Source organism: Apiospora hydei, assembly GCF_038363865.1.
Source record: "Apiospora hydei strain CBS 114990 chromosome Unknown utg000004l_segment0_segment0, whole genome shotgun sequence".
Taxonomy (NCBI): Eukaryota; Fungi; Ascomycota; class Sordariomycetes; order Amphisphaeriales; family Apiosporaceae; genus Apiospora; species Apiospora hydei.
Genome location: NW_027117363.1, coordinates 2,508,771 through 2,523,529, shown reverse-complemented (window position 1 = coordinate 2,523,529; position 14,759 = coordinate 2,508,771). Strand labels below are relative to the sequence as shown.

Below are 14,759 nucleotides of genomic sequence, written 5' to 3'. Positions count from 1 at the left end.
AGATGCTTTCTGGTTGAATGGCTTGCTTGACTTGGTCGCCCGGAGGTTAAGTAGTAGCAGCAGGGGTGTACAAGGTTGTGAGTCTTTGGATTTGGTGGGCACGGAAGTAACGCCCGCAGTTGTGATCAAGTGGTTCCATGTAGTACACCCAGAAAATGGATCCCAAGAAGCAAAGAGGTTGAAACTGTGAGGTGTTCGATGCCTCGAGTATTTAATAGGACGGGGGGCAGCTGTCGCGTGCAATTCTCATCGAACTGCGCGGGATGGTCGTGAAAAGGGTAGGGGTCAATGTAGTCCTCCCCCTGTAACCAGCTCCCCAGGGTTGATGTGCATCAACATGGATGCAGTGCCGCCGAGCACTTCATGTTGTATTTTTCGGGCCATCGTCAAGAAGGCAGGCAGAGGATAGAGGTACCTGCACGTAGGGTGGGTAGGGAAAAGTTTCCACTGGCACACCAAGAACTTGGGAGCCGGGGAGACAGTCAAGACAAGGGATGGCACTCTGCCACTGCACAGTGGCTCAGGGTACCTCCCCATCGAGTCTCACACAATCTGCTTTGTTTAGCAGGCTAGTTTCTGACCTATCAAATCCTACCTTTATATTTGGGAGATCTGAATAGTTCGCCAACTGTGGGTGAGCTCGCTCGTCGTCCTTGTCAGTGCCCTCTGCTCGGCTGTACCTACTACGAAGAGGAGGAAAGTCGCAGTACAAGCCATGCAGCCGGCTTCACAAGTAAATACGAAGTACTTACAGTTGGAATCTAGGTGATTTATTCATTTGCCAGCAGCGAGAAGCATGACTCTTAATAGCAACGCGCATTCGACATGATCTCTGACGTAATCTGAACGAATGTTAGTACAGTACCACCGGCGTGGGTTGCGTGCACCGCAACGAAGTTGCATTTGCGCAGGTAGGGCAGGTAGGGCAGGTAGGGCAGGTAGGGCAGGCAGGGCAGGCAGGGTAGGTATGTCTCAAAGAGCAACGTGGAAGATATGATATACGCGCGTGTTGTAGGTTGACAACCGCTAGCCGAGCCGGGTACCGTCTCCTTAACTGGTCGTCGTCGTCCGTCCACCCCAGATGGACGTGATGGTGTGGTCCGGTTCAAACGAAGCACCCTTGATCAAGACATAAGACGGGAGACTAGCCCCGCGGATACCACTCTCTGACCCAAACAGGTATATTCCCATGGACCAATTGTGCGGTGGTGGATGATGCATCGATTGGCCTCAACCAACCTATGATTCGGTAAGTGCCAGAACAAGTGGTGGGAGTTGCTGCGCACCTGTGTAGAGCCGATCCCCGTCAGTTTTGTCTGTAAGTGTGTGCGTGTGGATTTCTGCTTCTTCCCTTCCCCTCCTTTCCACCCCCGGTCGTTATGCCACACACCCCACCCAGCTTGACAAGGTTCAACTGCGTTGTACGCTGGGCTGGACTGGTGGTTGCTGTAAAGAAATATTGTCCATCTCAGTACAAAAATTCCGGGCTTGTTCGTTCACCCCACCCCGCCCTAGTGACTAGGCGCCCCCAGACAATGCATAAACCCCCGGCTCGGGGGTCTTGTCAAGTGGAGATGCTACTTGGATCGACTTGCTTTTTGGTATGGCCCACTTTCGTTTTGATACAGAAGTCTTGTCGTCGGGTAGACAGACATAACGGCCTCTCAGGGCGCCACGGGCACGATGTGTTCTTGAACTGCGGTGCTTTCTCGGCAGGTTGCGACGCCATCTCTTACTTGATCTCCCGTTACCAAAGCCAGGAAGTCAGGTGTCTGTCTCCGCAATGCGTGCGGGCTGGGCAAAGCAGATCATTTCATTACCAGGTAGGTAAAGTGAGGCGGCACGAGTGTAGAATTTTGGTGTGTTCGGCCGATGCTAAGAGGTTCGAGGTGCTTGCATTCTCGGACAAAAGCGCCGGTGGGGAGTCGATCAATGGCCTTTGTTAGCGAGGGGGTGTATCCCATCACGTACCTACGAAAATGGTTGGTTGTACTGTACTGCCACTCTGGAAGACATTGAAAAATGGCGGCTCTGCAACGTGTGTGGGAGTGTTACTACGGTGTGATATGGTAGTCTCTCATGACGTTCATGCCGTGTGTGTATGTCCATCAAGTGTGCTAGGTATCTATCAGATTAGACGATCATCCCGGTCGTTCGTTTCTTGATATTTCCGGCCTGCTTGGCGACCCAAGGTTCTGAGAACTATCAACCGGGTGGAACAGGCGAACAGACATGGCGGTGCATACGTACACACATGTACATGGAAGAATGCCTAAGTATGTAGGTGGGTAAAGAGTGATGAATTGTTGATATTTGTCGCTCCTCCAATCAATCTGGAAGGGGGGGCCGAGAGATGTGCTGGGCTTTGGTCGCTGAGCTGCATGTGGGTAGGTACCATATCAGATGTATCTTTTCTATATGCGCTTGCCCTGGGCAGTTCCCGTTACGTGGAGGGGGTGACGAAAAAAGCCGAGCAGGGCAAGCCTAGTCTCGGGAAAGAAAAGGCCTTCAAAAAAAGAAAAGGATAAGAAAAAAACAATAGTTGATCTGGCTGTGCAGCAGGCCGATTCGTGATGGCTTGTTTTCCCTGGACGTAAGCCGCCCTCTTCCAATTGACAGGTACAATGGTAAAACATAGGAAGGCGCATGGGCTGGTGCTACTGCCGCTACTACCGTTACTTTTCTCTTTCCTACCAGCCCACCCCTTCCATTGATCCCCTCCACGTCTACGCTTTCTTCTGGCATCCACAGGCTCTCTTCTCCTTGTAGGGCTGTAGAGCTCGTCGCAATCTTGGCGTTCTGGGGCTAGCCAGCCGGCACAGGCGCCGAAGCGAGAGACTCCATGAGCAAAAGTAGATCTGACTACATAACCTACATCTACATGTAGGTTGGCGGGGAATAGGCAGTGCTTAAAAATAGGAAACGTTCTCGTAGACCCCGCGAGAATGGGTACTTCCTTTAGATTACCAGCGGCAATTGACTTTTGCCTCGATCGCCAGCTCCAAGAAACATTGATGGACCTTTACTTATCTGGCGGTCACAAGCTTACTTCACCTACCTACCTAGGTATGTATTATTGGCTCTTTGTGTACGACCTCACGCCCCATGTCCTCTGGACAAACTGATACTACATAATCCACCACATCAACCACTGACTGGCCAAGATGCACCTCGACTGGAATCGCAGACTTGAACTGTACAACGACTACAAGCGGGTGTGGCAAGATAGAAACGGGAAAAGCAGGTACCCACGTATCTTGGATTACAAATATGCCTCTTACATTCATGGGACGCGATGAATTAGTAAATGGCGAAGGTTGGTCATCGTGGGCTTGACCGATTGCACACACAAAAGCTTACCTCAGCTTCGTTGGCTTCATGTTCCACGCGGGGCGTCTCTAGCTAAATCCGAGCCCCGGCCGCCAGGGTTCTACCTGTAATATAGGGGAGATCTGATGGGGGTGCGGAATTCATTCCCTGGCACGACACTGCTTGATTCCCCACCACCTCCCCTACTCCTACTGCATCCCGTCATCACATGTGTGGCGTTTTGGTGTCGTAGAAGGTGTAGAGTACCGCCGTGCATGCACACATTAAGTCGCGATATTATTACTGTCGGCGGCCACAAGAACAGGAAACCAAGCTCGGAGGGCCAAGCGAAGGCTGCATGCACGTAGATGGCTCTCGGTTCTTTAGAGCGCAGTTTGCGCCGACGTGCATCAGCGCTGAGCGAACGTCGGTTGGTCGGATTTAATAGGTACATCTTATGTCCAATTTGGTTTTTTTATTATTATTTTCCCCCGTTGAAATCCCCCGTTGCCTTACGAGTAGCTTGCCTTGGCATGCCAGCCTGAGTCAACGGGGCCGCGGACAGCTTTGGTGCTGTAACACCAGTAGTACTGGTGGTGGTGGTATTAGCCGCAGGTACAGACAACCAAACACCACACACAACATACAGCACCATCCAAGTCATCCTCCTGCCAATAGATGCAGAGTCACTCTTGTCGTCTTTATTAGTCCCACGGTGGCCTAAATCGTACGATCAGTTTTGTCAAGCACTGCCACACGCGGACGTCAATCGCTGTCAACGAACGAATGCCGATATTGTGAGCAGTCATAAGTGCAGTCTATCTTATCCCAAGCCTCGACCGAGTACCGAGCGCCAAGAGTAGGTATCAAAGTATCAATGACTGCTCGCTCGCCCCTCTGCGACAACATTTTGCCGAACTTATTGATGCAGCGCCTTCTTTCATCGCCGTGGCAGCTTTGCATCCAGACGCTAGGTATCCTGTCCTGTCTAACTCTACGACAAGGGTAGCAAAGTAAAGTAATGTAGGATGTTCTTTCTGTCTGATCTGAGCAACACGCACAACGCATCCATATTGATGGTTGCTTTCCCCAGTGTGCCATTGGGTGAACATGGACACAGCGAGGAAGACTAGGGAGATTTATTGATACTTGAAACACACACACCTGCTCCCGGTGGGCATGGCATGCGTGGCCCAGACGCACCTTCTCTCACATCCTCTCGCGGCTGCCTGTTTGCCCAGGCGCGAGCCGACTATCACTTTGTCCTTTACCGCCCGCCCGTTCTTTTCTTCTTCCTCTCTCTTCCTCTCCCTCTCCCTCTCTCAGTCGGCCGGCCCCCATTCGCTCCATGATAAACGCCACCCATCAGCATACCCTGGGCATCGTAGTACATGCCCCGGCGCCTTCTCCGTCGTTGACCGGTTTTGTACAACGTTGGTCGAAATCCTCCCGACGCAAGGCGTTTTCCTGCCGGAGGACGGTGAAGAGGAATGTCTTAACATGACTTTCCATCCTCTCGAAGGCGTCGACTGCGCTCGCCTCGCTGGGGGTGATTCGTTCGCAGGCGCGGGACAGGAGTGTCGTTGTCGTCTCGGTATCCAGAACCAGCAACTTGTACGACGCCACAGGGCGCCTAACACTACCCTCGCAACGTCCACAAATAGCAGTCGCATCGAGTGGCTTCCCTCGTCAATTTACGACATGCATCCACGTATCAGCCACAAGTCCTTCCGGCAGCTGAGCGTATGCAACCTCCCGTGACGTTTGGAGGGGGAAGAAACGTACGTACATGCTTGCATGCTATGCATCCCGGCCAATGTGTCCGGTCCACAGAGACGTCAACTTGCGTATCACCGCATTCTTCAGCTGGATGCAGAGACCATTTTTTAGTCCTGGCGTGCCTCGAGGAACTTAGGGTCGCCAGTTTCCAGGCAGGTTTATACTTAGTATCCTGATTTTTCGCTCCATATGTGTCACCGTCAGACATGTTACGTTGCCTTTCAGCCGATCGGTTGTGTCTATTGAAGACCAATCGCAAACAAAACCTCATATAGCATATCAGTCCCCGAGGTTGACATATTGGCAAATCGTGCGGCTCAAACTAGAGTGCAGCATACGACTTTATTCGTCAATGACTTGTCTCATCTACCCCATCATTCGGGTCCTGTACTTCACGCAGGTGTACCCAATCATTATCAAGTGTACTCATAATATTCGGCAGAGCACTGGGTTGGCAAGCGATTGTATCTGCGTTCACCCAATATCGACGCGGAAAAGGCACAGACACATGCAAGCCAGCAATGTAACAGCCCTTTTTCGTTGCATCATGGTCAGCTTTGGTTGCATTCTCATCTGAAACCTTACACGCGCGGATCTTTGTGGCTGCTTGCGCGGCTGGAGCGTCAACGACCCCAGCTGAGAGCCAATCTGTCCCCCTTTTTCTCACAAAGGTCGAGGCTCGAAAGCCATTGCACCGTTACACGCACCGTGGCCTTGTCTTGCCCGGACGGCACCTGCACACGCCGCGTCATCGTGTCTGATGTAGATTCGCGTAACAGTTGGGCCCAATTGAGGCCGCAGATCCACGATCTGAGTTCCTATTCATCATCTAATGATAGCCACATCTGGGTTACTCTATGTAACAGGGGGTATGCCAAGGTGCATCACTACCCCGGTTCCTGTAAGGCTGAATGGATAGATCTATTTCAAGGATGCCTTATTATTTGAGACATAGTTGGAAGTATCGATTGGGCCATTTTGCTAACCATGTCATTGGCCAAAGACGAAGTCAATGTCGTCGTCACCACCTCTGCATCGAATTGACGCCCCTTTTCGTCCCGTACTTTCAACAAACCTAAGGCTTGGCAGGGCTCCTCTTAAGACCACATCCCATAACACCGCGGTAGGAAATAGGACCAACTCACGTATGCAGTTCGGAAGTTCTACTCCACAAGATTACTAGTTCATACTCGCGCTGTGCTTACACTGGTCACTGAGGCCACTCCTCGCAGCTCCCACGAAGGTGGACTTACGAACAGCCTCATGCCCATGCGTTGAATGATTTGGCTCGTATCAATCAGTAGCACAGAGCCCCACCAGTCGAATACCTCGCATGGGGAAATCCAGATACTCGACCAACCCTTTCGACTACTTAGCCAGACTCTCGTCGGGTCGGCCGCTTGTTACCCTCCCTTGATAGGGCCATCGTGAGAGATATCTTGGCCTCATAGGGAATAACGAGCAGACGTCGCAGTTAATATGCATCAGACTCAGATGAGAAGGGCCCAAAGTCACATTCAGATACGGGCTGGGCTTCTGCCAAACACCACAGCTTGGCATCACCGCCTCCAACGTTATCGTGCCCAAGGACCTCCGAGATCAGGTATGTATGACAATTTAACGCTTCTAACGATTTTTTCTTGTGGATAGGTTTGCTATGTCGCATCGCTGGATACCGAAAACGGACGTGGTATACGCAACAGGAATGATGTTGCTTGTTGGTTGTTCCCAAAGTTTGCTGTGCCATAAAGACGAGACGCTGGCATATGGGGGGAGTTGAAATGGTCATCGTCTCAGGTGAAGATGATGGGAGCAAACCGTATGGAACCGATGTGGTGTTCGACGCTTGCATCCTTTAGACGTTGTATGACCATCTCGGAGCTTGTATAGAGGTCCTGCGCACCTCAAATGCAATATAATTTTTATGTCTACCCAATAAAGTCATTACCTAGGAGTCATTGAAATTGGATCCTCCATTCATTTACGCATAGCCCACCATCAAAGGCGTCATGACTAAATCAAACAATCAACCACCAACCACCACCACCAGCCGAAAGGACTATGAAAGTGCATTTCATATTATCACGGAGCAGGTGTATAAACTGCCAAATGAGGAAAGGCTCGCGTTCAAAATAGATGGTATCACAGAAGAGGAAGTTGAAGAACAATTGGCAGCATGGAAAGATGCTGCCAAGCGTGGTGCTGCAACTCCCTGGATCGAACCGGTCCTTGCATCTACGCACAGAGTCGAGATTCATCCAAACCAGGCTTCCTTCAGTATCGAACAATATCGTAGGAAAGACAACCCAGCGCTTGCGTCTAGGGCGGGAGTCTCGCTTATCCATCTCATCTGCACCATGAAAGACCCCGAGCCCCGTCATTTTGACCACCACAACTTCAGCTTCATACGAGAGGGGATCCAAGAATTTAAGCGTCGCTGGGCGAGTTCCATAGACGACACGGAGGGGAAAAGGTTCCGGCTGAGAGTTATCGAGACGCAACTCAAAGCGGTGATACGTCGCTACGTCGATGCTCCACGGGAGACACCAGATACCAGGCCCGACGGCGATGCCCTTGACATTGCCGTGCGTGCTTTCCGCCGACTTCACGACTTGAAACACAACCTCCTCGCTCTCCGTCCCGAGGACTTTGCTTTTGGGATCGTCCCACGTGGCCGCGTTCCGGAAGGCACCGGGGCCGGTGATCCCCAGGACTTCCACTTTCACATTGTGGCGACCCCTGGTTGGTGCCAGCAGTCTTGCGGCACAGATGCTGTCGCCAAGATGAAGGATGCCAGGGCATTTCAAGATATGATCCAAAGAGTGAATACGAAGAACCAGAGACGGATCAAGGTGAACGCCTGCTAGAAATGGTAGATCCAGAGCCGGGAGCTAGCGTTTCTGAGGGTTGGCACAGAAGTTCACGGATGGAAATTAAGTCTGGTTATCATTGTCTACCGAGTTCCAAGTTCAAACAAAATCAGGGTACTTTGGATTCACCTGGTTGCAAGTGTAATCCTTGACACAAGAACTTGTCCTGCTGTCCGACATACATGAACCCACCGCCCAATCCCTCTGGAACTGACAGGTTACCACATCAACTTGTTTTGCTTTTCCTCAAGCATAAGCACTCAAGCATTCTCTCTCTATGATCTTTATTTGTCCTCTTAGTTGCTCACCTTCGCAGAAGCAGACGAGTACCAGTTCAATGCCGTAAACACAGCCAGCGCCACCGTGGCCATGGCTGAGATGGTCGCCAAAGTCGCCATGATCCGGAAGCGGCGAGTCTTAGCCCGGCCTCGCTTAGCCGCTTCCGAATCTTCATCACAGGATATTAGTGGCGATAGTGTGCTTTTGCTGGCGCTCGTGCGACTGTCCATACTGCTCTGGCGGCTGTGGAGCAACTCGATGTCAGTATGCGGTGACCAGGGAAGGACTGTGCACGACCAGAAGGGTAGATAGGCTCCAGGGCTTCAGGGACTCGGGAGCTCAGGGGCAGTGATTAGGACCTATTCGATATTGTAGCCATCCAGGGTGTTGCCGTGATGTGTCTGTAGTGCCCTGCCCTCCCCGGACGGATTCATCACTACCACCATGGCCACAGCCGGCGGTATCTTCCCACCTTCTCCTGTCAGGACATCCTTGGAAAGACTTAATCTTTGCGTGGCGAGGTCCGTTACCGAATCTAGGACTGCCGGTGCCATGGTTGGTTCCAGCGTGCGCGAGAATTCGGGCCTTATCTGAAGGGTACGGGGTGGACTGATGGGCCACGGGAGTGCCTGTTCTTGTTTCTGTTGCTGATGAGATGGCCGTTGTTGGTAGTCTACAGTGCGAAACCTGGGGTGATATGCCTGGTATAGAGGCTGTTGCTGTTGATCGTATTGGCCACTACTGCTCTGACTGTGGCTTCGCCGCGAGGCATTCCAAACATCGTTGTCAAAAGGCACTGGTACAGCCTGGCTCTCGGCAGGTATCGTAGCCGGCCGAAGAGATCTCCTTGTGTACGAGTCCTTCCATGCCGTAGGCAGAACAGCAGGGGCATCGGGCATCGAAGCCTTGTCGACCTCGGTTCTTTCGCTTGGTGGGAGAGGAAGTAACATCCCGGGGTCGCCTAGGCTTGGGCTTCAGCTTGAGGAGAATAATGGATCGTCGGGCCTGAGATTGATGCATAGCCGTGGCGACTTGGCGTAGGTGCGGTCCTTTACTTTTCTTCTTCTAATTCGCGTTTCCTCTTCTTTTATTTTCCTTGTGAGAATGCTTGTGAGTGAAATCTTCTGAATGCCCGTCTGCTTCTTCTCGCCGATGCTAAACCACTGTGAATGAGTAGGCCTCCTTGGTGAAAGGGAAGGAGAGGAAGGACCGAGAGCACCGAACCCCGGGCCTCCAGCAACTTAAGGAGAGCATGCTGGCGATCGGTAGTTTCTGTGTGATGACCATTGCCGCTACAGAGGCCGACAAAAACATGCCTTCTCCCTCGAGGTAGGTCATTGACTGATTAGCTCCTACCAACTGGTCATCGTACACAAATCACGCAGAAGCGGATATCGATCGGCAAAGCGATCGAGGAGTCTTTGGTTGATCACTGCCGAATGTGAAGAAGTTCATGTCGAGCAAACATACCGAGTAGATGATGTCTAGTTACTTAGACGTTAAGGCAGACACACTCATGCCAGAGCGCGGTTGTCAATTGGGCGAGACAGCCGACAAGCGCTCGATAGCGTCGTCATGCAAATTCCATACTACTCACGAGAGCTGTGTCTCATGTTTGATAACCTATGATGAGTAGGCCTTTGGAATTCAGAGATTGTCGCAAATTGCCTTCTCCCCCGCGTAGAAATGCTACTGAAGTCATCGCATCAACCGTCATCATCAAGGGGAGCAAAGTAGATCGCATTGGCCCGCGACAGAGAGGTTTGACAATAAAATTCAACACTAGATTATATTATATATGTGGTATGAGGTGTTGAGCTGATGTATTGCAGTGTAGCCCTATCCACTTGCCCATGCCATACCCAGGGTGCAATCCAAACCCCCAAATGTATATGGCTCTAATGCATGCTGTTGCAAGGGATGCTTTCCCAGCGTTTTTCAGCATCTATTTATACCCTCCAGTGTCTCTATCCAATCAACTCGCTTGTAAAATCATCTCGAGTCCTCGCTTTCCCTGAATTTCTTCGACATAAACTCGACGAGGAACGGGTTCGCCCGTTTCTGGCCTCTTTCGTGTGATACGGCACCAACATCCTCGTTCCCGTCGATGCTAGTAGCGGGCGTGAGCTCGTAAAACCCCCTTGGTGTGTCCCTGAAGACCTTATCTTCATCGGACGATTCAGTGGTCGGGTCTAGGAGCTGGTCCCTTCTTTCGCACGGCACGAGCTCGATCTCATCTGGCGTCGAGAGCCCATCGTACTCCATGGACAGTCTTTGCCTGAGATGATCCACCAGGCTGCTTTCCTGCTGTGGAGGCTGTTGTTCCCTGCCGTCTTCCCAAAGAGTACCCAACCAAGCCTCACGAATCGCCAGACCAAATGCCAAGGCAACATGCCGATCGACACTGTTGCCCACGATATGCCATTGCGTATTTGGCCTACCCATAACAACCTCATGGTCCAGGAAGCCTTGAGCTCGTCTGGCCTCCAGAATCGAAAGCGGACGAGTCTCGTCCCAGTGATTTATCCTCCCAATTTTAGAGTCGGTCAAGGAACATTTTGTCGTGATCGTAGGGAACAAATGGTTCGGATATACTCGACCCCATCCTTGGGAACACGGCTCGGTCCTCTGTTTACTCTTCCCCGTCTTCGAGTCGAATAGATTGCGGTCCATTTCCCGCCTTCCTTCACGGATTCGCCGCCCTTCCTCATCATAAAACAGTTTTCTAAAATTCATTCCCCATGGTCGTGTGGGGATGAGCTTGAGTTGCTCTCTCAAATTCGCTGTGAACCCATTGGTCCTGTGATCTGGCCATCCTACGCAGTAATCGGCCAGCCCATCGAAGATACCCGGCAAATCGTAGACAGCCTCGTGTGCACTAACAAATTTGAAGGGCGTCGGCCCAAAGTAGCGCTCGCCAAAAGGCAATCCGTTGGACATTTTGCCGAAACTTCTCTGCTTGGTTCCAGGAGGATGGGAGTGCGACGGCAAAGGCGGTTTGGGTGCGCGCAGCCCCGGGGCCGTAAAGAGCAGAAACAGCCGGATGCGGCTTTGCGAAGAACCAAATGACCAAGCCTCCAGTGGGAGTATCTGCACCTGGTATCCGAGGCCGACGATGGCGCAAACAAGTTGCGAGAAGAAGCAACTCTCTTTCTTGCTTTGAGGCTGCACGATCGAAGCAACGTTCTCGAGCAGTCCGTAGTACGGGCGGTAGCAATCAATAAATGAAGCGAATGAGGCGATGAGCGACTGGTTCTTGCGCTGTCGTGGCGTGCTCGTGTTATTCGTTAATACGGAGAAGCCCTGACAAGGCGAGCCGCCCGAGATAAAGTGTACCTCCCCAGGTCGCGGTGCGCCTTTCGCACCGGTGAGCGCTGCATGAAGTAGGTCATCCACCGAGCCAAGATATGGCGTGCAGCCAGGCTTAGAATTTGCCATGTAAGTATGAATGGCCGTGGGGTTCAAGTCATTGGCCCATTTCATCTCGATACCATCGCCATCTTCAAGGCCGCGGCCGAAATTCCCGCCACCACAGAACAAGTCTAATCCGCTGAGCCTAGGGAGCTTTGTCGCATGGTCAGGATGGAATCCTTGGCGTAATGTGAGATCATCACCGTCACCCAGAGGCATATAGTGGAACCCGCCGTGCTCATCCCATACCTCCCTGTGGGTGATAAAGAAAGCGTCACCTGTGCCATCTCGATCGTATGGTGCTGTGATTTTCTCGTCCAGTCTATCCAATTGCTCGTTATAACGGAAGGCACGCACTAAACATCGTCTGACAACTGCACTCAGCTTCGTTTCGACTAGCTGGTCGGTGTACACAAGTTCGTTGGCAGGAGAATCCAGTGCTGTGTTGTCTACCTCTTTTCGCCTCAAAAGTCGGCGCAGTCGCACCATACGTCGCTTGTTCTCCTTGAAAGTTTCATCGACCTCGAAGGCTTGCAGGTATTCGAGCCCGATGTTAGCGAGCACCGTATCTCCTGGATGATACAAGCTCAGGTCTGGCTGGTTTCCTTCTTTGTTGTGCGCGCAAAACATATGTGTTCGCTCGAGTGACACCCATCTCTTATCATCTGCGAGGTATGTCTGCCGCACAAACAACCCAGAATCGGCAGGCGTACCGAACCAATGGATATCATGTTTCGCGAGGACATCCTTTGCCTCAACTTTCCCTGAGCCCTCGCAGTTGCATAGGTCAGATAAGAAAAGCTCATTCTTGTAAGGATATTTCATCACCCCCGCAAGGAGTGTCTCTTGGGGGATACATCCATATCACGTCGAATGATTGAACCCCTTTGGAGACGTGGACCTTTTGCACCAGACCATACCACTTGTGTTCTTGCTCGGAGTGTTTCGATGTTTCAATTTTCCATTTCGTATCGGTTTCATCTCCGTCGGGGGCGTCGAGATAACATCTCCAGGCCGTATTGACAGCGCGAGTCCTTCATCGTCAAAATTTCCAACGGGGATGCTTCCCTTCAAGGTGTCGATTTTGCCATCTTCCCAGTACTGAGACGTTCCTTGTACCATTGCAGTCTGGCAAGCTTGAACAGTCGTGGCTAGGCTTATGGGTGCGAGCACGTCTCCAAACGGCATATCTTTGAATGCTTCGTACATATAAGGGGTAACAATGGTTTTCGCAACCTTGCCATCTTGTACACGCGGCTTGGTCCGGTTCTTTGAATTGTCGACTTGGTCGTCCTCGTCTCCATCATCATCACCCCGGATCTGAGCTGCAGATGATAGATTAGGTTTGTAGAATCCGCCATAAATCTCTTTCCAAAAATGATGAAACGGCGAACCTGGTCGCTCGTCGCCTGCCCCAACGGCTTCTTTCCAGAGGAAATCGACGTTGGCGACTACCGCAGTTCGGAAGTCATCGCTGCCGTGCGCTGCAGCCCATGACTGGAATACCACCGATTCGTTGTGTTTGCGACACAGGAAGATCTTGAAGCGTGACTGGAAATCCTCCAGCGTGGCTTTCCGGCCCTTGGAATGCAGATAGGCGCAGTACGTGATAACGTGATGCGCCAAGTCCGCGACCCAGAGGAAAGGTGCATGGAACCTCTCATATTCGCGTGATGGGGTACCAAGTTTATAGTAAATTTCCTTCTTTCTGTTATAATCTGAGCGAATCCATATGCTCTCGACTGTGACAGCTTCATCATCGTAGGCCTCAATAGGCAGCTCTCGGAATGGGGCTCTTTGAACGTAGAACCTCATTGTGGTGCCTGAGATGGGATTTGTGGCGCTGAGAACACCATCTAAATAGAAAGTGTCAGATGCAGCCCGGGTGCACAAATGTTGGAGTGGCCGCAACTCTAACGGATAATGCGAAGAGTTGACGTATACACTGAAGTCGGAGAGCTCAAACTCGATGTACTCGGGTTCGGGCTCACGTCCAGTTTCCGCCAATACATTCAACAGCGCCTCGACTGCTTGCCATTCTCTCTTTTGGGGAGCTGGGGGAACGAATCCTTGATACTGGGATCTCGGGTTACTCAGAGTCGAAATCGGGAGTTCCACCACCAAGTTGCTGGATGTCGGACCCAGATATGGCTCACTTTGGACTGTTGCTGCGTCACTGCACGACTGCAATTCAACGTCATCAGAATCATCGTCATTGATCGACTTGGGCCAGGGCGCAGGACTGATGGGTGCAAACCCCAGGTCTGAGATACCCGTAGAGTTGAACCATGTCGAATAATCATGGTCTTGGTCTGAAATGGTCCCTTCACCAGGAGCTATCTCGCGCAGCTCATCAAAGCCAAGCCTCATGCCCTTTGAGACTTCGGCGGCCCATTGGTCATCGTTCAGTATCGCACCATCGTTCGGCCGAAGAACATCAAGTTGGTCGGGCATATTCTGACTGCCGCTGCGAGATCCTAGCTCCTCGCATGTCATGAGGCCAACATGCTCCTCAATAAGTACCCAAGTGATAGCTCAACCCCGTGCGTATAGGTTGGTGTTCGACTTGTGAGTGGTGGCGTTTCCGGGCATCCAATACCAACGTCCCGGTGAATTAGACTCCTCCGGGATTTCCAAGCCGAGTACAGCTGAATGAAGCAAAAATTAGACTTGGTAGCCTATAAAAACCCCATGTCCAGAGGACCACGTCAAGTAGGATGGGTTCCTCTGTTTCGGAGGGAGAATATCCCTATAAACAAGGTATATTGGTGGATAAGTGAAATAGATCGTCCCATAGCCAGACGTATCATTAATGAGAGCGAAGATGGGATGCCAATCAGGTCGGGCTGGAGCAATTCGGACGCATTTGGCTGTGGCTGCCTGCCGGTATGGCGATGATCTGGGATCAGGTCCAATTCAATTAAAGTAGCAGGTACGCTTTGAGGCGCGCAACCGCGTTCCTGGGGATGGGCGTGCTAAAAACAAGAGGGCCCAAGGGCGCCAGGGGTCTAAGGGAGGTCGCTAGAAGCCTGAAAGAAGCCAGCATTGCACCAATCACAGACGCCGCGTACCTGAATCTGGCGGGGCGACTCCAGCCTCCCAGCCTCCCCA

General features: G+C 51.8%; 4 protein-coding genes across 4 annotated transcripts; 2 read left to right on the top strand and 2 right to left on the bottom strand.

Annotated features, from left to right (window-relative positions):
• Positions 1–7,097: 7,097 nt before the first annotated feature.
• On the top strand, positions 7,098–7,955 carry PG997_003295 (uncharacterized protein; the record flags this gene model as incomplete). The annotated part of the gene is made up of 1 exon (XM_066807610.1): positions 7,098–7,955. The coding sequence occupies one exon, from the start codon at positions 7,098–7,100 to the stop codon at positions 7,953–7,955; it is 858 nt and encodes a 285-aa protein (XP_066671228.1).
• Positions 7,956–8,327: 372 nt separating this feature from the next.
• On the top strand, positions 8,328–8,549 carry PG997_003294 (uncharacterized protein; the record flags this gene model as incomplete). The annotated part of the gene is made up of 1 exon (XM_066807609.1): positions 8,328–8,549. One exon carries the CDS (start codon positions 8,328–8,330, stop codon positions 8,547–8,549), a length of 222 nt encoding a protein of 73 aa, XP_066671227.1.
• Positions 8,550–8,596: 47 nt separating this feature from the next.
• Positions 8,597–9,187, bottom strand: PG997_003293 (uncharacterized protein; the record flags this gene model as incomplete). Its single annotated transcript, XM_066807608.1, has 1 exon — positions 8,597–9,187. The coding sequence occupies one exon, from the start codon at positions 9,185–9,187 to the stop codon at positions 8,597–8,599; it is 591 nt and encodes a 196-aa protein (XP_066671226.1).
• Positions 9,188–10,229: 1,042 nt separating this feature from the next.
• PG997_003292 (DNA (cytosine-5)-methyltransferase PliMCI) lies at positions 10,230–14,102 on the bottom strand (the record flags this gene model as incomplete). The annotated part of the gene is made up of 2 exons (XM_066807607.1): positions 10,230–12,412; positions 12,569–14,102. The coding sequence occupies 2 exons, from the start codon at positions 14,100–14,102 to the stop codon at positions 10,230–10,232; spliced, it is 3,717 nt and encodes a 1,238-aa protein (XP_066671225.1).
• Between the last annotated feature and the right edge of the window lie 657 nt (positions 14,103–14,759).